The sequence below is a fragment of the Equus przewalskii genome, chromosome 19 (genome assembly GCF_037783145.1).
Source record: "Equus przewalskii isolate Varuska chromosome 19, EquPr2, whole genome shotgun sequence".
Taxonomy (NCBI): Eukaryota; Metazoa; Chordata; class Mammalia; order Perissodactyla; family Equidae; genus Equus; species Equus przewalskii.
In genome coordinates, this window is record NC_091849.1 from 31,610,766 (window position 1) to 31,637,556 (window position 26,791).

At 46.3% G+C, this 26,791-nt stretch overlaps 1 protein-coding gene and 1 pseudogene across 1 annotated transcript; both read right to left on the reverse strand.

The window, feature by feature from the left end:
• The window catches only part of LOC103544262 (spliceosome RNA helicase DDX39B-like), a 137,279-nt pseudogene that overhangs the window by 46,256 nt on the left and 64,232 nt on the right, over positions 1-26,791 (reverse strand).
• LOC139077470 (class I histocompatibility antigen, Gogo-B*0201 alpha chain-like) lies at positions 22,897-26,379 on the reverse strand. The gene is given in 9 exon segments (XM_070585739.1): positions 22,897-23,216; positions 23,382-23,421; positions 23,568-23,600; positions 24,045-24,144; positions 24,267-24,556; positions 25,187-25,462; positions 25,702-25,971; positions 26,288-26,318; positions 26,320-26,379. Coding segments are annotated over 9 exon segments (1,221 nt in total). The 5' UTR covers positions 26,365-26,379; the 3' UTR covers positions 22,897-23,080.

Below are 26,791 nucleotides of genomic sequence, written 5' to 3' on the forward strand. Positions count from 1 at the left end.
ATGGCCCCCTACAACACACCAACCCTTCTCCTACCTGGAACCTCTCTGATTCTGCTCTGCCTCATCTCTTTTGCAGCATCTCTTGATTTCAGGATGAAAAAATTCTGTTTTTAATGATTCATGTTGCTTGCTTGAGCCCACCCAGATAATCCAAGATAACCTCCTTATTTTAAGGTCCTTAACCTTAATTTGTTGTTGTTAGTGCCAGTGAGTGGATCGAACTGCTAGTGACCCTGTACAGCAGAGAAGAACCCCACCCGTCTTTTTGCACCATCGTCTCACCTTCCAGTGCTATCTCAGAAAATGCTCTGCTGCTATTCATAGGGTTTTCATGGCTAATTTTTTCAAAAGTGGATGGCCAGTTCCTTCTTCCTAGTATGTCTTAATCTGGAAGCTCTGCTGAAACCTGCCCAATACGGGTGACCCTGGTGGTATTTGAAATACTGGTGGCATAGCTTTCAGTGTCACAGCAACATGCAGCCGCCACAGTATAACAATAACGGATAGGTGGTGTGGGTCCATGACCTAGAAACAAGCCCAGGCACAGTGGTGAGAGCACCGAATCTTAACCACTAGACCACTAGGGCTGGCTTAACTTTACTTACATCACCAAAGTCCCTTTTGCCATGTAAAGGAACTTATTTGTAAATTCCAAGGATTAGGGCGTGGACATCTTTAGGGACCACTGTTCAGCCTACCACTTCTTATGCTGAAATCACCAAGGATCAAGGCAATAGCTCTGCTGGAGACAGTGATAGTGATCTGGGAGCTAAAAGAATTGAGGAATGAGGGGCATGGCTGGGGGTCCATAGGGAATACATACAGTGAGGGGAGTGTGGGCCCTAATGTGATGACAGCTCAGGGGATGTTAGAAAGGTGGGAGGAACAAAGGTCTGAGAGCTGCCAGACTCCAGAGGGAGCCATGTCCTCAGTGAGACCCAGGTTTCTGTCAGAGCTGCGACGTGAAGGAACATTGTGAGAGGTCTTTGGAGATTTATGCTGATCATGGGCGGAGAACTGCAGGGGGCACAGTGGAAAGGTTTCAGGAGCTGGGGATGGGGTGTGAGAGCAGACAGAATAGGGGTGTGCAGAGCCTTGTGGAGGTGAGAGTGCAGGATATTTGGGGACCAGGGGTGACTGAGACAAACAGGGAAAAGGACGTAATGAGATTAGTCCTGGCGGATTCAAGGCAGATAATGGTGGTGAGTCTGTGAGGGATGAAGGTGGGGAGGAGCAGGGGTTTGGGGTTCTCAAGTGGGCTCTGCAGATGGATATGAGGTGGTTCAGCGTGGCTGGGTCTTAGCTCTAGTCTGTGAACCATTTCTTGACCCCCTGATTATGGGATGGAGCGCCTGAAGAGGAGGAGGGGTCTAGAGGATGGGCACATGTTCACTCTTCACCCTGAGGGAGGAGAGTGTGCTCACACCTGGTCTCAGGTCTGCCTGACCCCTGCTGTTGGAAGTGTGACTTCTGGGTCACCACATGTGACTCCTGGCATAAGGGCCCCTCTTCTGCTCTATTAAGGGGGACAGAAAGCCTAGGGCAGCTGTGCTTGTAGTCTCAATAGTCCCAATATGCATATCCACACTATGGAATATTATGTAGACACTGAGATGTTGTTCCCAAATAAGAGATGATTTTATTCACAAAACTGAGAAATAGGCAGCAGAAGAAAATGTTTCCACTTTCCAATTTCCTGGGGTGTTGGTTGTCATCAGGGGCTGGAGAGACAGGGTGCAGGGAGGAGATGGCACAGGCAACCCTGAGCTCTGGTCTTCTCCAAATGAAAGACATTTGGAAGAAAATTAAGAGAATTTTATATTACTTTGACATTTTATAATATTAGGGAATTAGTTATTTTCCTCAGTGTAAAAATAATATTGTTTGAAGAAAAGTTTATTCCTTAAGAGATGAATGCTGAACTATTTAGGGATGAGGGTCATGATATTGGCAAGTGATGTTCAAATGTTTCAGCAAAAGTTATAGCAATATTATTTATTACATAATAAAGAAAATATGGCAAAATAGTAAAACAATTAAATCTAGGGTAACCATTGTACTGTTCTTTCAAACTTGAAGTATCTTTGAAATTTTTGACAATAATTTAGAGAAAATGTTTAAAATAATAGTGTATAATGACATGGGAAATGTTCACAAAATAATATTGAATGAAAATTAGGGTTCAAGAGTATGTATGTGTCAGAATGTGTGTTTGTGTCTATGTGAGTGTGTTCTGTGTGAATATGTTTCAGTATCTGTGTGTTGGTGTGTGGCAGTGTGTGTGTATGTGTGAGTCATTCTGTGCGTGGAATATTCATTCATTCACTCAACAAATGTTTTAAAATCACCAACCAGGCACATCCAGGGCAGTGGAAACACAGCTGTGACCAATCAAAATCCCTCTCCTTGTCCTCATGAAGCTCATATTCTAGAGGACGGACAGACGATAAACAATACATAAATACATGTCAAATGTGTGTTAGTGAACAGCATGCGAACAAAGACAAAGCAGGGCGGGGGTGGAGGGTAGGCTGAAGGTGCCACGTGCAGGGGTGGTGCAGGGAGGGCCTCTCAGTGAGGACGTTTGGACAGAATGTCAGGGAGGAAAGAGCTGCCTGGGAGACACGTTTTCAGGCCAGGGAACAGCAATGAAGGCTCTGAGGTGTGGACACGCTGGGAGTGCTGGAGGGAGCACACAGTGGAGGGCCCCGCACAAGGCCACACCTGAGTGAACTGGACGTGAAGTGGGAAGGGTTAGAAGTGAAAGAGATTTTTAATGTAACATATTTTGAAAAGATCATTCAACACATTCCAAATGGTTTAAGTTGGGAAATTTTCCTCCCTCTCCAGGCCCCCGTCAGGTCCCCTGACAGAGATGAGCATGTTACCAATTTCTCATGTTTCCTTCCTGAGAAAAACTTATACAAATGTTGTTATAGTTGCTACATCAAGGAGGAGTACTGAAAAGAAATAGAGAGTGGAAGAAAACGTTTCTTCTTTAGTTTCCCGGTGTTGTCATTAAGGGGCTGGGAGAGGGGTGGCAGGGAGGAGATGGGAACCTCAGAGCCGGCACAGGGCTCCTGAGCTCTCTTCTCCTTCAATCCCTGTTCCACCCCTGACCTTGACACCTGTGGAGTCCAGGGCTGCTCAGAAGCTTCTTCCCCGCATTGATGCCCAGCCTCCAGGTCAGCCATGTCTGACCAACTTACAGCCCAGACCCTCCCAGGCAGGTCAGTCACAATCAGAAAGCAGAGCAGTGGTGCCCCCATGTGGCCACAGTGCTGAGGACAGAAGACACAGCTCCCCTTTCTCCTACTCAACCAGAACCTCCCCAGGGTCTCCCTGAGCCCCCAGTAGCAGGAAAGGGGATGGCACACAAGAGGGTGGCCCTGTCCCGTGTCAGGTTCAGGGTGTGAAGTATTTCCCAAATTCACACTGACATAGATGCTCCTCCCCATTGAGTCACTGTAGACTGTGCCTCAGGGCACAGGGAGGTCTCCAGACCTTAACAGCTGGTTCCCAGGTCCCGAATGGACCCCACACACAAACTAGGTGCCCTCGGTCTCCTGGAATAGGACCTAGGACTCCTGAGTCCTTATCACTTGTTCCTGCTGCTGCCTTGGGACTGGACTCCGTCCAGTCAGTCTCAAAAAATGGGATGGGGAAGGGGGAGAGGAGCCCCCCGGGCGTTAGGCCCAGGAAGAAGGGGATAGGGCAGAAATAAAGACATCAGAGAGGTAGAGTTTACAAGGAGGAGAGGGGAAGAAGCCACGGGAGGGAGGGGCGTGGGAAGGGCTGGCCTAGGGGACCTGGAGGATGTGTTTGGAGAGGGTTTTCTGGGTCCTGGGCCATAGAGAGCAAAAGACAGGGACTGCACCACTCTTGTAGGGACCAGGGTTTCCTGGGCTTTCCTGGCTCCCAAATCATGGCCATGTCTGAGATCAGCTCAGAGCAGCCGGTTGTTACAGCCTTCAGGTGTCCTTCCCCTCCTACGACAACCAGAGCCTCTGCACCCGGCCAAGGGGCCCCTGAGGACCACATGTGGAAATGTAGTTGGGCTGGACATCCTTGAGGGCTACAAGGGCCTCAGCAATAGGACCCAGGCCACAAACTACCCATTTCCTGGTAGCAGTCCCTGCACCCTCTACAGCTCGCTGCCCAGGAACTCTAGGATCCCGTCCCTCTCCTCTCTGGTGACCCAAACACCTGGATCCTCAGACTGGACTCCTCCGGCCCCACTGTCTGCTACTCCAAACCCTGAACTTAGAAGCTCTGCAGCCCCAGCCCCAAATCTCATTTCTACCCTGATGACTAACACAGGACATTGCAGGTGCTGTAGAGTGAATGTGTTTCCCCTAAAGCTCATATGTTGAAACTTTCCCCAACGGTCATGGTATTTGGGGCCTTTGGAAGGTGATTAGATTATGAATGGAGCCCTCATGAGGGGGATTAGCGTCCTTATAAAAGAGACCCCACAGCACTCCCCAGCCCCTTCCACCATGTGAGGACACAGTGAGAAGATGGCCATCTATGAACCAAGAAAAGGGTTCTCACCAGACACCCAATCTGCTGGTCCCTTGATCGTTGTCTTCTCAGTTGTCAGAACTGTGAGAAACAAATTTCTGTTGTTTCTAAGCTACTCAATTTATGGTATTCTGTTACAGCAGCCTGAACAGATAGGGGTTCCACAAGCCAGGGGAGGGATCCCCAGAGCCCCACGTGCCGCAGCTGAGCCATAGCTGCGATCTGGGTAGCAGTCGCCCATGACCCCACAACCTAGACAGACCCCTTTCGATGTCCCAAGTCATCAGGGGCAATTGGTGGCCAGGCGTAGCCTGTCTGCTGTGGGTCCCAGGAGGGAGTGCTTCAAGTGGACAAGTCAGAAACCACAAAGCATCTTATGTCAGAACCTCAGAAGTCAAGCAATATCACCTTCTCATGTGCTATTATCAAAGCTCATCACACATCAAAAAGGAGGGGACTAAGCCTCCACCTCTTAGGAGATGACGAGGTCACATTGCAAAAGAGTATGGGGGTGGGGGATATTCTTGAGTCCATCCCTGGAAAAAAGAAGCCTTCATACTATGTTAGAAAGTGATAAGAGATATAGAGAAAAAACAATGAAAGTCGGGGGCTGGCCCCGTGGCCGAGTGGTTAAGTTCGCGCGCTCCGCTGCAGGTGGCCCAGTGTTTCGTTGGTTCGAATCCTGGGCGCGGACATGGCACTGCTCATCAAACCATGCTGAGGCAGCGTCCCACATGCCACAACTAGAAGGACCCACAACGAAGAATATACAACTATGTACCGGGGGGCTTTGGGGAGAAAAAGGAAAAAAATAAACTCTTAAAAAAAAAAAAATGAAAGTCGACAGTCAATGCAAGGTGATGGGAGAGGTGGCACTTTTAAATAGGGTGTTCAGGACGGGCCTCACTGAAGCAACAGCTGAGCAGACTTGAAGCAGGTGAGGAACTGAGCCACGCAGATATTTGAAGGAAGAACATTCCTGCATCGCCTTCTGTGAGTACCCGGGGCTCTGCACGGAGCAGGCCCTACCACTGCAGTGGGAGTGGAAGTGCGCACACTGTGGAGAGACTCCTGGCACAGAAGTGGGCTTCCCGCCTCCCTGCCTGGGCTTTCAGAAGTCCTGGGGCTGGGGGAGGGAGGAGGCGCTGCTGTGGAGGAAGACTAGGAGAGGACGGAGGAAGTGAAGGTGGGGCCCCACCCTCACTCCATCTCTCTACTGTCTCTCACCAGTGTCCTCCAAGGTCGTGGTGACTGACAAGGAAGATTCTGAGGGCCATCACACTGTGGAGGCTGAGCATGTGACTCTTTACCTGCCAACACCATGCTGACCTGGCTGCAGGAAGGGAAGGAACTGATTGTGGACTCAGGACTCAGGGGGACCCAACCTGGGTGGGACAAGACACACCAAGGCTGGGCAGCAGTGGAGGTCATCCCTGGAGAAGAGCCAAGATACAGGTACCTGATAGAGCACCTGGGACTGAAAGGCACCCTTGGTGTGACCTGGGGTGTTGTCAGAGACAGGCTTGAGAGTAGGGGTGAATCTCATCCAGACCCTGCCTGTGCTCTCTGTCCCTGTTCCCAAGGCCCTCCCTTTCCTCCAAATGGAGATGCCAGCAATGTCCTCAGTCCCCCTCTGATCACTCACATCTCACCCTCATGCAGAAGTCCTTCTTACTCTAACCTCCTTCTTTCCTGCTGTTCCTTCTCCCACAGTCCCAGGCTCTGACCTCTCCCTCTCCTCCTCTGCCCTCCTGCGGTAGGAATGGCTCACTTCCACTAAGGGGCAGCTCTAGAGGAGAGGCTGGGCTCTAGGTGGGGCTGAAGGCAGGAAGGGCTCCTGGGCCAGGGGTGGGGGAGGAGGATGGGCACAGCCAGAGGAGAAGCTGAAGAGCTGGGGGAGGCAATGAAGGAACATGTTTCCGAATCATTTTTCTCTCATGGTCCAAGACATCCTTCCCCCAGGCCCAGGGACATGGAAACAGCAGCAGGAATAGGAAAATATTCCGCATGAAAGAAAAATACAAGAGATTTCTCCAGATGCTTTTTTTTTTCTCTTGCCTATTCTAGTCAATTTTGTAAGATCAAAGTTTTTCTTTTAGGAAAGTCTTCAAATATTAAGAAATTAAATTTTAATGTCTAAACCCTGCAGAGAGGAAAAACAGAAGCTTTAACAAAGAAAGGCATCTATGGAGAACTGGCCATAGTGCGTTGGGTCCTGAAGGCTGCACTGAACAAACTTGAATGTGGTGCTGAAGTGAGAGCCACCTATTTGCCTGTGTGAGCTTGGACGGCTCTAGAACCTCTGTGTCCTCTTTAGAAAGTGAAATGAGCACCCAGTGCCCAGATCTTAGTCTCTAAATATCATTCTCCAATAAAAGGAACCAGGGATCCTTAGACAAATAGCTGATTCTAGAGCTGAGACAGAAGCAATACAAGATGAGCCTGGAACATCTTGTAAAGCCAGAAGAGAAGTGCAACTCCACAAAATCGTGCATGTCAAAGGGTCACAGGAACCAACCTGAAAGAGCTCCCTAGGAACAAAGCTGGAACAATTTGAGCAGCAAAATAACAAGAGTCATGGATTATGACCCAAAATATAAAATAAATATTGAGTTCATATTGAAATATATAAATGATTGAAGATTTTTAAATGAGGGAGAAGGGACAAATCTTCCTTACAGAAGAATTCCAAGTAATGTCTCTCATGAACATAGATGCAAGAGGATCCCCCTGCCAGGAGGTGGAGCTTACCTTCTCTCCCCTTGAAAGTGGGCTGGACATGGCGACTCACTTTTCAAGAATAGAATATGGAGAGGGAAAAGTTACAGAAACTTGGCAGACATAATTTAATCAGAGGTAAATGTCATGTTGACATCATGCTCCCCCTGACATGAGGTGATGAGAAGGGCAGTTCACTTCTATGGTGTTCTTCCCCCAAACCCAGAACCCCAGTCTAATGATGAGAAAACATCAGACAAACCCAAACTGAGTGACAGTCTACAAATTATCTCCCCAATAATCTTCAAAACTTTCAAGGTCATGAAAACAGGTAAAGACTGAGAAACTCAACAGATCTGGGGAGACCAAGGAGACATAATAACTTAACACATTAAGGTACCCTGGTTTGGACCCTGGAACAGAAAAAGGACATTAGTGGAAAAATTGGTGAAATCTAAATAAAGTCTACCCCCCACCTGTCAAGCCATGCTGTGGCAAGCGTCCCACATACAAAGCAGAGGATGCTGGGTGCAGATGTTAGCTCAGGACCAGTCTTCCTCAGCAAAAAAGAGGCGTATTGATGGCAAATGTCAGCTCAGAGCTAATCGTCCTCAAAAACAAACCCAAAACAAAAAACAGGAAAAAAAGGTGGCCGGCCTGACGGTGCAGTGGTTAAGTTGGCACATTCCCCTTCAGTGGCCCAGGGTTCACCAGTTCAGATGCCAGGTGAAGACCCACACACCACATGTCAAGCCATGCTCTGGTGGGTGTCCCACATATAAAGTAGTGGGACATGGGCACAGATGTTAGCTCAGGGCCAGTCTTCCTCAGCAAAAAGAGGAGAATTGGCTGCCAATGTTAGTTCAGGGCTAATCTTCCTCAAAACAAAATAAATGAAATAAATAAATAAATAAAGTCTATAATTTAGCTAACAGGATTGTACCAATTTCTTAGTTTCTTAGTCTTAACATAGTTTTGTTAGATGTTAACATTAGGGGAAGCTGAGCATAAGGTATATAAGAACTCTGTGTTCTAGCTTTGCAACTCTACTGCAAACTAATATTATTCAAAAAATAATTTTAAAAAGTAAAATAAAATAAATAACCCAAATACACCTATATCTATACAAGAAGTTGAATCAGTAATTAATAACAGTCCAAAACAGAAAACACTAGGCCCAAATAGGTTCCCTGGTGAATTCTACCAAACATTTAGTGAATAAATTATGCCAAATCTCTACAATCTCTTCCAGGAGACAGAGGCAAAGGGAATACTTCTTAACTCATTCTATGAGGCCAACATTACCCTAAGACCAAACCCAGACAAAGATATTACAAGAAAAGAAACCTACAGACTAATATCTCTCATGAACATAGATGCAAAAATTCCTCAAAAAAAATTAGCAAGTTGAGTTCACAATGCATAAAAAGAACTATATACCATAACCAAGTGGGATTTATCCCAAGTATACAAGTCTAGTTCAACATTTGAAAATCAATGAATATAATCCATCACATCAACAGCCTAATGAGGAAAAACGACAGGATCATATAAATAGATGCAGAAAAAGTATTTGACAAAATCCAACACTCATTCATGATAAAAACTCTTAGGAAGCTAGGAATAGAGGGAAACTTCTCAACTTGATAAAGAGTATCTACAAAAAACCCACAGCTAACAACATACTTGATAGTGAGAAGTAAGAGGCTTCCCTGCTGAGATCAGGAACAAGGCAAGGATATGTCCTCTCACCACTCATTTTCACTATCATACTGGAAGTCCTGGCTAACACAATAAGACAAAAAAAAAAAAAAAACAAGATATAAAGTTGGGAAGGAAGAAATAAAACTTTGTCAGCAGATGACATGGTTGTCTATACAGAAAATCCAAAGAATCAACAACTACAATGAAAAACTCCTGGAACTAACAACTAACAAGAAATTGTAGCAAGGTTAATATACAAAAGTCAATCACTTGTCTATATACTAGCAATGAACAAGTGGAAGTTGAAATTAAAAACACAATACCGTTTACATTAGAATTCCCCAAAATTGAAATACTTTGGTATAAATCTAACAAAATGTGTACAATATTTATATGAGGAAAATTACAAAACTCTGATGAAAGAACTCAAAGAAGTAAATAAATGGAGAGATATTCCATGTTCATGGATAGGAAGACTCAATATCGTCCAGATGTCAGTCCTTCGCAGTTTGATCTATAGATTCAATGTAATACCAATCAAAATCCCAACAACTTATTTTGTGGATATTGAAAACTGATTCTAAAGTTACATGGAGAGGCAAAAGAGCCAGCACACCATAGGAGAACAAAATCAGAGGACTGAAACAGCCTGACTTCAAGACTTACTATAAATCTACAGCAATCAACACAATGTGGTATTGGCAGAAGAATACACATGTAGATAAATGGAACAGAACAGAGAACCGAGAAACAGACCCACAAAAATACAGCTAACTGATTTTTGACAAGGAAGCAAAGGCCATACAATGGAGAAACAATAGTCTTTTCAACAAATGGTGCTTGAACAACTGGACATCCACATGGAAAAAAAGGGAAATGAGAAACTCTCTTGAAAGGTTACCATGAAGTTCACCTGTGACAGGAAAAAAAGTGTCTAGAAGGGTCTTTGACACTTAGTAAGCCCTCACATTAATATAACAAATAGACTTCAATATTCCTAAATGTCCATCTCCACAAAAGTTTTACATGAAGGGTGTAATGATTCATGTCAGTTACCCCCGTCCTGCCAATCCCCTAGGTATGATGCAATATTGAAAGTGCCATCAGCACACTAGCTTCAGGGAGCTCTGCATCCCCTCGACTTTGTGGATGATGCTTTCCATAATCCTCTGCTTGTCCCTGGCTGAACACAGGCCCCTCCTGCAGTGACCAGGCCAGAACTCTTATTTGATTAAGATTCTATTAGACGTAAATAAAGCTTTTTAACATAAAGAAAAAAAGACTTTATTAGATACTCAGGAATGAAATAAATATACACGGTAACATCAAACTAGGTCATCAGTTTACATATATTTATCTTCATTCCTTCATTTCCATGATTGTGAGACCCACACCTTATCCAATAGATTTGAATTTACCCAAATACCAGCCCCTTCTTTAGTTCTCTTAGATGAACAAAGCCAAAATCCACAGACTCTATTTTAACTTATGGCTTAGAACTACTACTATGAATTATTGGAGGTTAGTCCATTTTAGAGTTCATAACCTGACGTCAAAACTCAGATGGTTGAAATGTTGAGTTTTCAGGAAGGATACTTTGCTCTTAATATATCATTTAGATGGTCTTTCAGAAGTTTCATTTGCTTTATTTTCTTAATATCTGCTAATCTCACTTTTAATTTATAAATGTGGTTGGTTTACCTTCAATGTTAGCTGCTTGTGGGTCATTTAACCCTATGCTGGATGGTTTCACTTATCTTTAACAGTAGTTTACATAAGTAGTTTAACAACTCATATGTTCCAGTAATTAAGACTTCAAGCCATGCACACATTGCAATTCAAATATGAATCATGCATAACCTTATCACTAAAAGACATGAGGGAAAGCTTCTCTTTCCCAAAACCTTACAGAGATTCTTGGTTCTTTTTCCACTGAAAAGTAGGAACATGTCAGCTAATGAGGAAAATCCTTGGCCTTATCTAAAAGTGCTTCAACCTCCCAAGTTTAAGAACCACTGACCTCTAGGAAGCTCTCGCTCCCTACACCATGGCAGAGGCCATCTTTCCTCTGAATTCAGTATGATGTCCCAAAGATTGCAAGCTTGGTTAGCAGCTGTCCACTCCCCAGCAATCTTTCCTTCTGAGGCATGGCTTTCTGTCTGAAGACCTACCTTTTCCCAAATGATCAAAACTGGAACCATCCACTCCCTCTGAACCATCTCTGCCCACAGGTGGGTGGTTGTTCCCTCCGGCAACAACAGGAGAACATTGCAGAACACACTGCAGGAAGCTCAACATGTATGCTCAGGCTCACATGCACACAGTGTGTACATAGGACTTTTGTCCTAATACAGATTTGAATGGAGGGCTCACTGGTTCAACAAAGCTTGAAACCTGTACCAATGTTATGCTTTCTCAGGAGCCCAGAGTACAAGTGATACAACAGTGCCCGGACCTACCAAAGAAGGCAAACCTTGCAGTGCATATCAGGGACAAGAAAAAAGAGTTATCCTGGGCCAGTAAGAAGAAAAAGGAGAAATCAATACTTCAGCCAGGTCAATGGGTATGATCTTTCAAGTCAGGTAGACTTGAAACTGAGTCCTCCAGGCTTTTCCACCAACCAGCTGTGGAGCTTGGGCACATCTCGCCAGAGCAGGCCCCAACAGATACTCGCTGAATGAAACCCTATGAGAAAATGGCAGCATAGTTGGACTCTGAACTCACCTCTGCCCAAGGGTACAACAAATTTACAGGTACTCTAGGAACAATTACCCCTGAGAGAGAACTAAAATAGGATAAAAAGAACACCCACAACAAGGGAAAGCCCTGCCTGATGTGGAAGAGGCAGAAATTCCTTTCTGGAGAGAAATAAAGCTATCTTCACAAGCTGTGACACCTCATGGATGGCCTGGAGCAATCCTAAGGTACACAGCCTTCCCTGGAGGAGTGGGAGACCTGAGCAGCGGACTGTTACCGCTATAAGCATCCTTTGGACTCAGTACAACTGAGACACATGTCATAATATCTGGCTTTGCTGGCTATTAACTACAGTAGGGAATACCCCCAGAAAAGCTGTCAGACATAAGGGAAAAAAGCCAGCTCTTAAAGGGCCCATGCACAAATTCACCCATTTCAGAAAGCAATCTAAAATCACAAGAAAGAAAGGTACACAGTCCTTTGGTGAAAAAACACTCACTTGATAGTCTCTGGGTGCATTTCAGTGAGAGGTGAGACCTCTCCAGGGACTGAGACATTGGCAGCAGCCATTATTGTGAGCTAGTATAGGCAGACTGACACACACACTGACACCATTGGAGTTCTTCCCCTGGCCTGTTAGCCCTGGGTCTCCACAACCCACTAGAGCACTGATTTAATCTAGCTCAGCCAGGGCAAGCAGCTTGCCTTAGGGACCAACCCCACCTGACAGCAAGCCCTCAGGCAACTTGTGGGCCTGCATAGGTGGCATGTGTGGATCCTCTGTAGCCAGGAAAATGGGTCTGCCTCTGCTGGGCAGGGTGTGCATGAGGAGAGTGTGGAGGTGAACGGTGTTGGTGGAGTGTGTGGGGCCTCTGCAGTGGGGTGACAGGGTCCACTTCAGATGGTTGGGATGTGCACACAGGTCAGGACTATGTTGACAGTGTGTGTGACCCTGTGGGCCGTGGATCATGTCAGTTGCAGCAGACTTGTGCTTCTCAAACAGCCATGTAGGGGATCAGCCCCATCTTCAAAAGCCTGAAACAGCTGGGTACTCCCATGCCTGTGGGAAGCCCCATTCAGCTACAATGCTGAGATAGCTGACAAGAGTCTTGCAGGCCAGAGCCCTACAGCAACTGTAAGCCCCTGAGCCAAGCAACCAGCCACACTGGGGACCTACTCACCTAACAGAAAAACTGAAACAGTAATGTGCTATTAGACCTTGCAGCCAAGTGTGCTGGGGCTCCCCATGTCCAATAAAATGACTGAAGTGTCCATAGCAGCCACATGCAGCTGAGCATTACAACCAGCCAGCCAGGGGGACAGCCTACCCTCCCCGGGCACCTGCAGCAACAACAACCCTGCTGCAACAGAAGGACACACATAGCCCACACAGGGGTCACTCCTGGAACATTTGGAACTGGTGATGAGGCGGAAGCACACTGCTGGGCCTCATAAGGCATCTCTTACATAAGGCCACCTCTCCCAAATCGGTAGATGTAGTTGACCCACGTAATACATAGATTTAATCGCAGATAAAGAGGCAAAATGAGGAGGCAAAGAAATATATTCCAAGTAAAGGAACAGGATAAAACCCCAGAAAAAGAACTAAATGAAACAGAAATAAACAATCCACCTGATAAAGAGTTCAAACAAAATGTCATGAGGATGCTCACTGATCTTGGGAGGAGAATGGATGAACTCAGTGAGAACATCAACAAAGCACTGGAAAATACAAAAAAGAACCAATCAGAAATGAGGAATACAATACTGGAAATGAAAAGTTCACTAGAGGGACTCAATAGGAGAGTAGATGATACAGAAGAACAGATCAGTGAGCCAGATGAATGACTACAGGAGATCACTCAAGCTGAACAGAAGAAAGAAAAACGAATTACAAAGAATGAGGACAGTCTAAGGGATCTCTGGGACAACATCAATTGCACTAACATTCCTTTTTTTTTTTTTTTTAAGATTGGCCCTGAGCTAACATCTGTTGCCAGTCTTTTTTTTTTCTTCTTCACCCCAAAGTCCCCCTGAGTACATAGTTGTATATTGTAGTTGTAGTCCTTTTGGTTCTGCTATATGTGACGTTGCCTTAGCATGGCCTGATGAGCAGTGCCAGGTCTGAGCCCAGGATTTGAACTGGGGAAACCCTAAGCTGTCAAAGCAGAGAACATGAACTTAACCACTCAGCCACAGGGCCTGCCTCTGCACTAACATTCTTACTATAGGTGTACCGGAAAGAGAAGGGAAAGACACAGGGGCAGAGAATCTATTTGAAGAAATAATAGCTGAAAGCTTTCCTAACCTAAGGAAGGAAACAGACATCCATGTACAGGAAGCACAGAGAGCACCAAACAAGATAAACCCAAAGAGACCCACATCAAGATACATTATAATTAAGATTCCAAAATTAAAGATAAAGAGAGAATCCTTAAGGCTGCAAGAGAAAGACAAGTGACATGCAAAGGAAACTTCATAAGGCTATCAGCTGACTTCTCAGCAGAAACCTTACAGGCTAGAAGGAAGTGGCATGATATATTTAAAGTGCTGAAAGGAAAAAAACCTACAGCCAAGAATACTCTACCTGGCAAGGCTATCATTCAGAATGGAAGGAGAGATAAAGACTTTCCCAGACAAGCAAAAATTAAAGGAGTTTATCACCAAGAAACCAGTCTTACAAGAAATGCTAAAGGGACTTATTTAAGTGGGAAAGAAAAACACCACAAATAGGAATAAGAAAATTATCAAGAAAACAAGGCAATAAAATCATTGGTAAAGGCAAAAAATACAGTAAAGGTAGCAGATCAACCACCTATGAAGAGAATATGAAGGTAAAAAGACAAAAGTACTAAAATTACCTATTTCCATGATAAGAGGGTAATGGATACACGCATTGAAAAAGAAGTTGGACGTGATATAAAAACACAAAATGTGGGAGGAGAGGAGTAAAACAGCTTTTAGCAAGAAGTAAAACTAAAGAGACCATCAACTTAATATAGATTGCTATATATATAACTAATTATATATGAACCTCATGGTAATCACAAACCAGAAACCTATAATAAATACACAAAAAATTAAGAGAAAGGAACCCAAACATAATACTAAAGAAAGTCATCGAACCACAAGCAAAGAGAGCAAGAGAAGAAGAAAATAACAAAGAACTATTAAAACACCCAGAAAAAAAGTAACAAAATGACAATAAGTACATACTTATCAATAGCTACTTTAAATGGGAGTGACATCAGCATAATGGCAGAGTGCACTTGCCCGGGACTCTCTCCCCTCTAACATACAACAAAAAGTGGCAGCCATACTCCATCAGAAGATATCCTGACAACACAGAGACCTCAGAGAGACACACAGCCACATGATGGAGGGCAGAGAGGGTTGAGCCCCTCTAAGAGGAGCTGGAATCGTGTAAGAGAAAACTGCGCTGCCTCCCCTAAAGACTGCTATCACTGCTACAGGAGGATCTGTGAGGGAAGGAGTGGGGGAGGGGTCGTGCATCCACAGGATCACCAAGGAATCCCTAGGGCCCTTGCAGCCTAAAGGGAAGCCCTCTAATGGGGCAAAAGCTTTCGTGCAGGGTGACCTCATCAACCCAAGACCTCAAGAGACCAAATAGCAAGAGCTGATCCACAAATAGCAGACTGCACACTGCAGAAAATGCCCCTGCCTCCCCCTCACCCTACCCACACCACGCCATCTGGGCTGAAGGTGGAGGACTCATAATATGTGGCTCTCGACCCCCACCCAGTGGTGATAGGCTGTAACTGCAACCGAATAACAGAGTGTGAAAGAGCTGACCTTCCAACATCAGACACTACATCAAATTTCCAGACTACGGGGTAATCAACAAGCACCCAGAACTCAGTCCTGAGGACACAGAAATATGTAAGCTAAATGACAATGAATTCAAAATAGCTATCATCCAAAAACTCAACGAAGTAAAAGAGAATATAGACAAACAATTCAACAAGTTCAGGAGCTACTTCACAAAAGAGATTGAAACTATAAAGAAGAATCAACCAGAAATAGTAGAGATGAGGGGCTGGCCCAGTGGCCGAGTGGTTAAGTTCACGCACTCCACTGCAGGCAGCCCAGTGTTTCATTGGTTCGAATCCTGGGCGCAGACATGGCACTGCTCATCAAACCACGCTGAGGCAGCATCCCACATGCCACAAGTAGAAGGATCCACAATGAAGAATATACAACTATGTACCAGGGGGCTTTGGGGAGAAAAAGGAAAAAAAAATAAAATCTTAAAAAAAAAAGAAATATTAGAGATGAAAAACACAATGGAAGAGATAAAACAAAATACATATTCCCTTAATGCTCAAGTGTACATCATAGAGGAGCAAATCAACATAATCAAAGATAGACGAGTTGAAATGCTCCAGACAGAGGAGGAGAGAGAAACGAGACTAAAAAGAAATGAAGAAAATCTCCCAGAAATATCCGACTCAATGAGGAAATGCAACATAAGAATTATAGGTATCCAAGAAGGTGAAGAGAAGGAGAACGGAGCAGAAAGCATGTTCAAAGAAATAATAGCAGAGAACTTCCCAAATCTAGGGAAAGAGAGGGAAATATGTGTGGAAGAAGCTTCCAGATCTCCTAGATTTGTCAATGTAAAAAGACCTACTGCAAGGCATATAGTAGTAAAACTGGCAAAAATGAATAACAAAGAAAGACTGCTCAGGGCAGCAAGGCAGAAGAAAATAACCTACAAAGAAACCCCTATCAGGCTTTCAGACTTTTCTCTGCAGAAACCTTACAACCTAGGAGAGAATGGAATGACATATTCAAAACTTTAAGAGACAAGAATCTTCAGCCAAGAATACTCTATCCAGCAAAAATATCCTTCAGATATGAGGGAGAAATTAAATCTTTCCCAGACAAACAAAAGCTAAGGGACGTTGTTGCCATGAGACTCCCCCCTACAAGAAATCCTCAAGAAGGCCCTCATACCTGAAAAAAGAAAAAAAGGGAGAAAGGGGCCACAAAACACACAGTAAGGAGATAAATAGGTAGACAGAATCAGAATAGGATAGCAAATATTCAACTGTAGCATTAGGCTAAAGAAGGAAAACACCAAAAACAAAGACAATTTTGTGACTTTAACCACAAACTCACAACACAAGTTGGAATAAGATATGAGAAAAACAACTTAGGAGGGGAGGAGGAAAGGGACTGAATTGGCTTAGATTAAGGAAATAAGAGGCCATCAGAAAATGGACTATCTTATACAAGAGATCCTGAATATAAACTTCAGGGTAGCCACTAAACTTAAAAGCAGAACAGAGACACAAAAAATAAATAAGGAAAAAACAAAGAAAAACATCATTAAAAAATTGCATAATTCAATGGGTAGACCAAAACACACGGGACGAGAAACAAGGGAAATGCAGGAAAACCATAAAACAAGTGCTATAATGACAGCAGTAAGCCCTCATACTTCAATAATCACCCTAAAGAAAAATGGATTGAACTCTCCAATAAAAAGACACAGAGCAGCAAGATAGATTAAAGAACAAGATCCAACAATTTGCTGCCTCCAGGAAACACATCTCAGCTCCAGTGACAAACGCAGGCTCAGAGTGAAGGGGTGGAAGACAATACTCCAAGCTAATGGCAAACAAAAGAAAGCAGGTGTCACAACACTTATAGCAGACAAAGTAGACTTCAAGATAAGGCAAGTAAAGAGAGACAAAGAGGGACAGTATATAATGATCAAAGGGACACTACACCAAGAAGACATAACTCTTATAAATATCTATGCACCCAACACAGGAGCACCAACATTCATAAAGCAACTATTAACAAACTTAAAAGAAGATATTAAAAATAACACAATAATAGTAGGGGACCTCAGCATCCCACTCACATCAATGCATAGATCATCCAGACAGAAAATCAACAAGGAAACAGTGGAATTAAACAAAAAGCTAAACCAGCTGGACTTAACAGACATATATAGAACACTCCATTCAAAAACAGCAGAATACATATTCTTCTCAAGTATGCATGGAACATTCTCAAAGATAGACCATATGTTGGGAAACAAGGCAAGCCTCTAAAAATTTTTAAAAATTGAAATAATAACAAGCATCTTTTCCAATCATAATGCTATAAAGTTAGAAATTAACTGCAAGAAAAGAATTGAGAAAGAGACAAAGAAGTGGAGACTAAACAGCATGCTACTGAACAAGCAATGAATCATTGAAGAAATTAAAGGAGAAATCAAAAAATTCCGGGAGACCAATGAAAATGATAACATATCATACCAACTCATATGGGATACAGCAAAAGCTGTATTGAGTGAAATTCACTACAATACAGGCACATCTTAACAAACGAGAAAAATCCCAAATAAGCAATCTCAAGTTACACCTAACTGATAAGAAAAATAAGAACAAACAAAGCCCAAAGTCAGTAGAAGGAGAGAAATAATAAAAATCAGAGCAGAAATAAATGCTATTGAAACAAAAAAGGTAGTATAAAGGATCAATGAAACAAAGAGCTGATTCAGAAGATAAATAAAATTGACCAACCCCTAGCCAGATGTACAAAGAAAAAAAGAGAGAAAGCTCAAATAAACAAAATCAGAAATGAAAGAGGAGAAATAACAACAGACTCCACAGAAATACAACAGATTATAAGAGAAGACTACAAAAAACTATATGCCAACAAAATGGATAACTGAGAGGAAATGGATAAATTCTTAGACTCTTACAACCTCCCAAAGCTGAGTCAAGAAGAAACAGACAATCTGAATAGACCAATCACAAGGAAAGAGATTGAAACAGCAATCAAAAGCATCCCAAAGAATAAAACCCCAGGACCAGATGGCTTTCTTGGGGAATTTTACCAAACTTTCAGAGAGGATTTAATACCTATCCTTCTCAAGCTATTCCAAACAAATATAGAGATGGAACACTTCCTAACACATTCTATGAGGCCAACATCACTCTGATACCAAAGCCTGACAAGGACAGCACAAAAAAGGAGAACTACAGGCCAATATCACTCATGAACATAGATGTACAAATCCTCAACAAAATTTTTGCAACCCAAATACAGCAATACATCAAAAAGATCATACATCATGATCAAGTGGGATTCATACCAGGGACACAGGGATGGTTCAACATCCACAAATCAATCTACGTTGATACAACACATCAACAAACTGAGGAATAAAAACCACATGATCATCTCAATAGATGCAGAGAAAGAATTTGACAAGATCCAACAGCCATTTATGATAAAAACTCTGAACAAAATGTGGATGGAAGGAAACTACATCAACATAATAAAGACCATATATGACAAACCCACAGCCCACATCATGAGTACTAGTTACATAGGACATTAAATTTGTGAAAAGTCACGAGCTATGAACTTTTCTGTATGTGTAGTACCATGAAAAGTTTACCAAGAAATAATAATAATAATAAAGTTCAAAAATCATAAGTAAAAAAAGTAGAAACAGTTTATACAGGATCATTCTACTTGGGGAAGGCAGGGAGGCTACACGCATGAGCAGGGAGCCTCTATCCTCCCAGGACTGACTTTGGAACTGCATGAGGAGCTGCTGGATTCTATCATCACTTGAACAGTGTCTATAAACAGCTGTCATGACCTGCAAAGAGCTGCTTCATTTATGGACAGCAGTTCCAAGGCGAAGGGACAACATCGTGTTTGGAAGGCCACTGCTCTGATCAAGGAAGGTAAAAACATCAGTTTGATGAGCTGAGTTGCATGTGGTTTTCCTGGCAATGATAGAAGAATTGAAAAATGATAAAAGCCCCTATGGTTTAGTTTTTCCAACTCATGGGCAGTGGCCAACAGCTAGGCCATATAGTCAGGCAGAGGGCAGTGGAAACCTGGTCTGTAGAAGGAATGCCCATAGTGGGCACAGATCTGTGGGAACTTGAGGGGTGCCTTAAAGTAGAACACATCGATGCCCATCACAAGAACCCCCTTCCAGGTTTGGAAGGCCTTGGAATTGATGAGTGGATAACCTGGTGTCCTCCTTCAGGTGGCTACCTGGGCCCATGGAATAAGTGGACACTGGGGGGCTGCAGCAATGCAGAGATGGCCTGCGTCTAGACAGTTTCCTCTTGCATCCTCTGAGGCACAAGATACCAAAAAGAACTGTTCTTTCTAGGAACCAGAGACTACAGACAGCTATCTGGCAGTTTCCCTGATGGCAAGGCCTTGAACATAGCTGGCAAATCAGACCAATGCTGGTAACCCAGGGGGTCTACAAATGGGTCTTGACAGGAGTAGATGTTGACTCTGGATTGAGCTTTACTTACCCAGTGGTAGATGCAAATGTTCAGAGTCCTACAAAAGAACCAGAACAAAAGATATTGCACCAATTTGCACTGCGGAGTCACATTCTTCAGGCCAAAGAACATACTTTGCAGCCCATAAAGTCCAACAATGTGCAGAGGGATAACCTCCTCAGAGCAATAGTGTGATAGAGAATTGGAATGTGCTATTGAAACTCTCTCTGGTTGTCTAAAATGGGGTGGGGGTGCGGTTGTTCACAGGCATGAAGGGCTGACTTACACATCTTCACAAATGTGTGCTCACACTCAACATGAGTGGGACTACAGGATTGTCTCCACTGGAGAGTTTCCTCTCTTTTTTCTGGAGGATTTGGGGAGGGGGGTGGGGTAGAATGCTGGTATGACTAGAAAATTCTTCCCAAGCGGGAAGGAAGTTGGCATGACTACATTTCACCTCAACTTCCTCTCTTCCTACCTGACGCAGTGGTCTCAGGACAGAGGTGCAACTACAAGTGCCAGAAACAGGAATGATTCTTAAGTAAGAAACTGTGACTAATTTTTAAACTTTTATGTCAGCACTCCTAAGGGTTGTGCCTTCACCCCATCTGATCGTGAATACACTATACTGCCTCCTGATCAGCCCACTAGCTCTATGCCTATGTGCCCCTCCCCTCTATGAAAGGGAGTAGGCTGAGCGGGAGGGACTGCTAGATTATATGCTGCCTGCGTCTAGACCAGCACAGCGGTCAAATCTAATGTCCCTTCCAAAGGTGGAAGTTTGGTATAAACGGACATAAGGAGAAATAGTAGCTGAGGGTAAAGGAATGAATAAATGGGTTATGTAATGAGGGAAATCCAATATTACATTAACATCTCAGAAGTCTGAGCAAGAGATGACATTGTCTCTTGGCTCAATTATCCAGAAGCCTGAAAGGGTGAAGCCACATATTGCTGAGACCATTTCTGCTTCTGGAACCAGACAAGATCAAATGGAAGCCTGCAAACCTGAGCAACTTCACCCTGGGAGACATTCTCATCCAACAGGATGATGGACTGGACTAATTGTCAATGACTGAATGTAATGTGCCAGCATCTTTTAACTGTTATGATCCCTTGCTATAAGGGATCTGTGGTCAAAGACCAGAGGGTTGCCTGTGGTACAATAAAAAATATCTAGTCTTTCTCCCTGGTTCCTGGCATAGAGCTCCTAAAACACTTGGATCCTCCTGAGTGGTGAGTGACTTTGGTATGTGAATGAGATGGCTGAAGACTCCTAGACAGCTTCAGGATGGGGGCTGGTCACCAGAGCCCACTGATGAGGGCTGAGCAACAACATTGCTGTGGGGCTTCTTACAAAACAGTCAGGCCTCTCCCAGACCCACCATCTCAGAGTACTAGGCACAAGACCAAAGAATTGCTTATTTAACAAGCCCCACTCGTGAGGTTGATGCCCAGCCACGAGGCAGTCCTGGACTACATTCCTGCTGCTAAATGTGTTATCTGAAGACCAGCAGCATCAGCACCAACCTTGTTATAAAATCAGATTGTTATACTCTATTCCAGTCTCTCTGAATCTTAGCAAGACATACAGGGGATTCCTGTGCACAGAAAAGTTGGGACTCTGGTCTCCATGCTTCTAGATGCAGTGTCAGAACTGTGCAGTCCACCTTGGGTGTGGAGTCTGATGAGATCCAGTAGCACTGGGGGGTCCAGGGTTCAGTCCTTGTTCCTTTCTCTTCTAGACCCATCACTCCCTTGGTGACCTCATCCGTTCTCAAGGCTTTGAATATTATTTATAGTGTCACATCCCAAAACTGTGTCTCTAGCCAGATATTTCTCCAAATCTCTAGACTCATCTGTCCAACTGCCGATCTGCTATCTGACTTGCTTTTCTAAAAGAAATCTCAGCTCCAACATTTCTTAAACCAAATTACTGTAAATATGCTCCTTCTAGAGTCTTCCCCACCTCTTCTGACAGCAATATCATCTTCCTACTTGCACAGTCCAAAATTCTGGGTGCTCTCCTTGATTCTTCTTTCTCACTCCCAAATTAATCCATTAGGGAATTTACTGCAAAGTCCATGTTCAGAATGTATCCAGAATCCAGTCACTTCCCACTCTTTCCACCGCGCACACCAGTGGAAGCCATGGCCTCCTCCAGCCTGGAACCCTGCCCTGGTTCCTGCTGCTTCCCTAGGGCCTCTCTCGCCCTTTGCCTCCCAGTTCTGCTCTCAGCACAGCAGCCACAGCGATCCTTTCAAAGTCATCCCACGTTCCTCTCCTGCCCTAAACTCTCTTTTAACTCCCCATCTCACTCAGAACAAAGGTGCAAACCCTTCTAACATCCTCCAGGCCTACACGGTGCTGGCCACACCTCTATCTCATCTCAATTGCTCTCTTCTCCAGCCACACCAGCCACCTTGCTCTTCCCCGAACACAAAGACACACTCCCACCCTACTGCATTTGCACTGGAGGCTCCCCTGCTTGGGAAGAACTTCCCCCAGACATCCTTGTGGATAATTCCTCAAGTCCTTCACATCTTTCCTCCAAGCTCACCTTCTCAGTGAGGCTTACAGTGACCATACAAAAAAAGTTATCTTCCCCACCCTCTGCATCGCCTTCCCCACTGCATTTTTTCCATAGCACTTACCACCTTCTATCATAAACACTGTCCTTATTTACCAAGCTTATGGCATTAGTCTGTCTCTTCCCCCTATAACATAGGCTCCACAAGGCCAGCAACTTCTGTCTGTTTTGACTTCAATGATGTTTCCCAGATGCAAAAATATTGTATCATACATCTAGCACACAACTAATATCAGGTGAATGAATGATCAGTGTCTGGAAGGTTCTCAGGGCTTCCTTTTATTTCTTCTCTCAAATTTTAGGAATCTTCTCCTTTACTTAACCCATCAATCTCTCATGGCAAGAATGTGAAAAAACAAATTCATATCCAGATGCTTATTTTTAATAAGGAAGTAAGAAGTTACAGCTCAGCACAATGAAGTTATGACAGGGATGGAGACGGCCCAGCCCCACCTCTGCTGGAACAGGAAAGTCGATCAGGCAAGAGAACGCAGGGCAGTGTGGGGAGGGGTTGGTGGGAGACCAGTCTCCCCATCACTTCACATTATGCTAATAGGAACACAGACACATTCAGATGCCATTTGCAGAAAGAGAGGTCAAAGATTCCTGAAGTCATAATGGGGGGCGGGACGGGCAGAAATCTTGTATCACTCAGTCCCCCACAAGGCAGCTGTCTCATGCTATAGAAGAAAATAATCACCAACAAATTTAAGTCAGTTGCTATAATTGATGACACTGTGAACAGCCCACTGCATGCTCAAAATGTCCCAACCAAAGAATCCCCATAAGCCAGTCCTGTCCCCTCTGCCCCAACACCTCCCCAGTGCAGGTCTCCAGGGCCTCACCTGCCGTAAGACACATCAGAGTTCGGGGCACTGTCACTACCTGCGGCAGAACAAAACAGGACGCGGTCAGAGCCCACAGGAGACGAGACTAAAGAAAGAACTGTGAGGTGGGTGAGTTCCCCCCATAGGATCCCATCTACACTACTCATAAGAGTCTCAGGGATCACTCCCCTACTCCATCCTTACTTGAAGCCTGAGCGTAGCTCCCTCCTTTTCCACCTGTGGGAAGGAAACATCCTGTGAGAAGCCAGGGAAGAGTCAGGCCCATGAGATCCTACAGGAACTCCCAAGTCCTGTACCCGAGAGAAGTTTCCAGAACTGTGATAACAAACCCAGGGCAGGATCAGGAAACATGAGGAAAGTACACACGTGGGGACTGAACCAACCACCCTCCTGGAGGTCTGTCCTCAGCAGGGAGCTCCCCTCAGTCCTGTGACTGCTGGGAATCAGGTCTCCATCTCCAGATCCATCAAGGGGATAAATTTGTCCTCCATTTTCACATGTGCTTTACTAAAGAGACTAAGTGTTAGCAAATAGAACCCCAGACTAAGAAAGCACATGTGCCTGTGGATGGGACTTGCCATTAACACGCAGCATAAACTTCTACCTGGGCTTGAAACCCCCCAGTGGGACAAGAAATCTCAGACCACACCCCTTCCCTACCTGAGCGCTTCTTCCTCCAGATCACGGCTCCAACCACCACAGCTACAGTGACCATGAAGAGAACCAGGCCAGCAATGACGCCCACAATGAGGATGGTGGACTACGAGATGGCTCTGGGAAGGGAAGGGAAGGTGAGCGCCCTGACCCCAGGCCTCAGCCCTGACCCTGCTGAAGGTCTCCAGAAGGGCTCCTGATTTCCCTGAGAAGAGACTCTGAGCCCACGGCTCCCTCCTTACCCCATCTCAGGGTGACGGGCTCAGGCAGCCCCTCGTGCTGCACACGGCACGTGTATCTCTGCTCCTCTCCAGAAGGCACCACCACAGCCGCCCACTTCTGGAAGGTCCCGTCCCCTGCAGGCCTGGTCTCCACAAACTCCGTGTCCTGGGTCAGGTCCTCCCCATCACGCTGCCAGGACAGGCCGATCTCCGCAGGGTAGAAGCCCAGGGCCCAGCACCTCAGGGTGACCTCATGGTCAGAGATGGGATGGTGGGTCACATGTGCCTTTGGCGGGTCTGAGGAAAAGAATCAGAAAACTCAGGAACTTTACATCTGTCTTGGGCCACTGAAGCAGCACTCATGTGACCATCCTGAGAATGGACAGGACAACTGGGGAAGAGAACGCAAAACCCAGACACTAGCCTGGACACAGACATCTGGGCAAATCGCTATTCTTCGGATATTTCTAGAATCAAGGTGAGACAGCCCACGGTAGGAGGCAGGTCTCTGAGGGGGATAAAAGGGATTTCTGGTCCTTCCATCCACTTGGGTGGATGCTGAGTCAGTCAGAAAAGCTGGAGTCAGGCCTCAAGCACACGGGGTGTGGGGCAGAGAACTAGGCCCGAGAGAGAAAACCTCCATGGTTCCTGCAGCCGCTGCCAGAGTCAAAGGGAACAGCTCACTCAGTCATTTCAGGGATGGCTTCCCCCTCCAACCCTAGAGAGACTGAATCCCTTAACCAACCCTGAGAGAAAGGCAGGTCTTCTGGACGAGTCACTCTCTGGTACTAGATCTGAAAACCCAGGCGAACTCAGTCTCCCCACCCACGGGCTGGGTGTATTCAGGCGTCTACCCCATTTTCCTCCTCTCCTTGTAGGAGTTCCCCAGCCCGAGCCCAGATCAGGAGTCCCCGTGTCCCCTCGTACCCGCGCGCTGCAGCGTCTCCTTCCCGTTCTCCAGGTATCTGAGGAGCCACTCCACGCACGTGCCCTCCAGGTAGTTCCTGTAGTCCTCCGCCGCTCCGGCCGCCTCCCACTTGCGCCGGGAGATCTGAGCCGCCGTGTCCGCCGCGGTCCAGGAGCGCAGGTCCTCGTTCAGGGCGAGGTAATCGGCGCCGTCGTAGGCGAACTGACTGTACCCGCGGAGGAGGCGCCCGTCCGGCCCCACGTCGCAGCCATACATGTCCTGGAGGGTGTGAGACCCTGACCCCGCCCCGAGGTCAGCCCCGCCCACTCGGCCCCGCCCCCGCCCCGCCCCCCGCAGGGATTAAACCTGAATTGAAACTGGAACCGCGGAAAAGTCCCCGCCGGCTCTTCCCGGGTCGGGGTCCAGGCTCAACCCGCAGCCTCGGGGTGAATCTCGGACCCGGAGACTCGGGGAGACCTCGGCCCGTCCGTGGGGATGGGGGGTCAGGACCTGGGCCCGGGCCCGCGTCGCTCACCGGTCTCGCTCTGGTTGTAGTAGCCGCGCAGGGTGTTCAGGTTCACTCGGAAAGTCTGTGCGTTGCCCTTGGCGGTCCGCGTCTCCCGCTCCCAATACTCCGGCCCCTCCTGCTCCATCCACGGCGCCCGCGGCTCCATCCTCGGACTCGCGGCGTCGCTGTCGAACCGCACGAACTGCGTGTCGTCCACGTAGCCGACGGCGATGAAGCGGGGCTCCCCGCGGCCGGGCCGGGACACGGCGGTGTAGAAATACCTCATGGAGTGGGAGCCTGGGGGCGGGGAGGGGCTGAGACCCGGCCGACCCTCCTCCTGGCGCGGGTCCCGGGTCCGAGGGTGATGGGGCCGGGAGGGGGGAGGGGGCGAGGGGGTCAGGAGACGGAAAAGGGGCGGTGGAAGACCCGAGTGGGTGAGATGAGGCGGCGGGACACTGGAGAGGGAAGGAGAGGTGTCAGGACGTGGCAGGGACGAGGTAGGGGAGGGTGTCTGAGCGGGAGCGGTGGAGACGCGCTTCCCCGGGGATCCTGCGCCCCCCACCCCCAGCCCGGTCCCCTCGCACTGGCCGGTTCCTCCTGACCCCGCACTCACCCGCCCAGGTCTCAGTCAGGGCCAGGGCCCCCCCCCGAGAGGAGCAGCAGGAGGGCTCGAGTTGCCCTGACCGTCATCCTCGGGGTCTGGGAGAACCTGAGTCCTGGCTGATCCGAGCAGACTTTATAACCGGGAAACGCAGAGACGCTGATTGGCTTCTCTAGAAACCGGACACGCAATGGGAGTGAGAACTGGCGCCCCGTCGTTGAGTCTCCAGGCAGGAGCTGACACAGGTTGTGAGAGGGAGAAGTGAAACTTAGGGAGACGGGGACTCCCCAACACTGTGCTTCCCCGCCCCAGACTCCGCCCTCGGGCCTGAGACCCTGAGAGCCACGTCCGGGGACCTGGGACTTTGCCCTGACCCCTCTCCTCCTGCACCGAGAGCTCTTTGTCACACCGTCTCCCTGAGTCCTGGCCCAGGGGCTGTCTGAGGAAACCAGGGAGAGACCCCCAGGCTGGGCTCAGCCCCTTTTCCTCCTCTTACTGGAATCCCTCTCCCTGAAA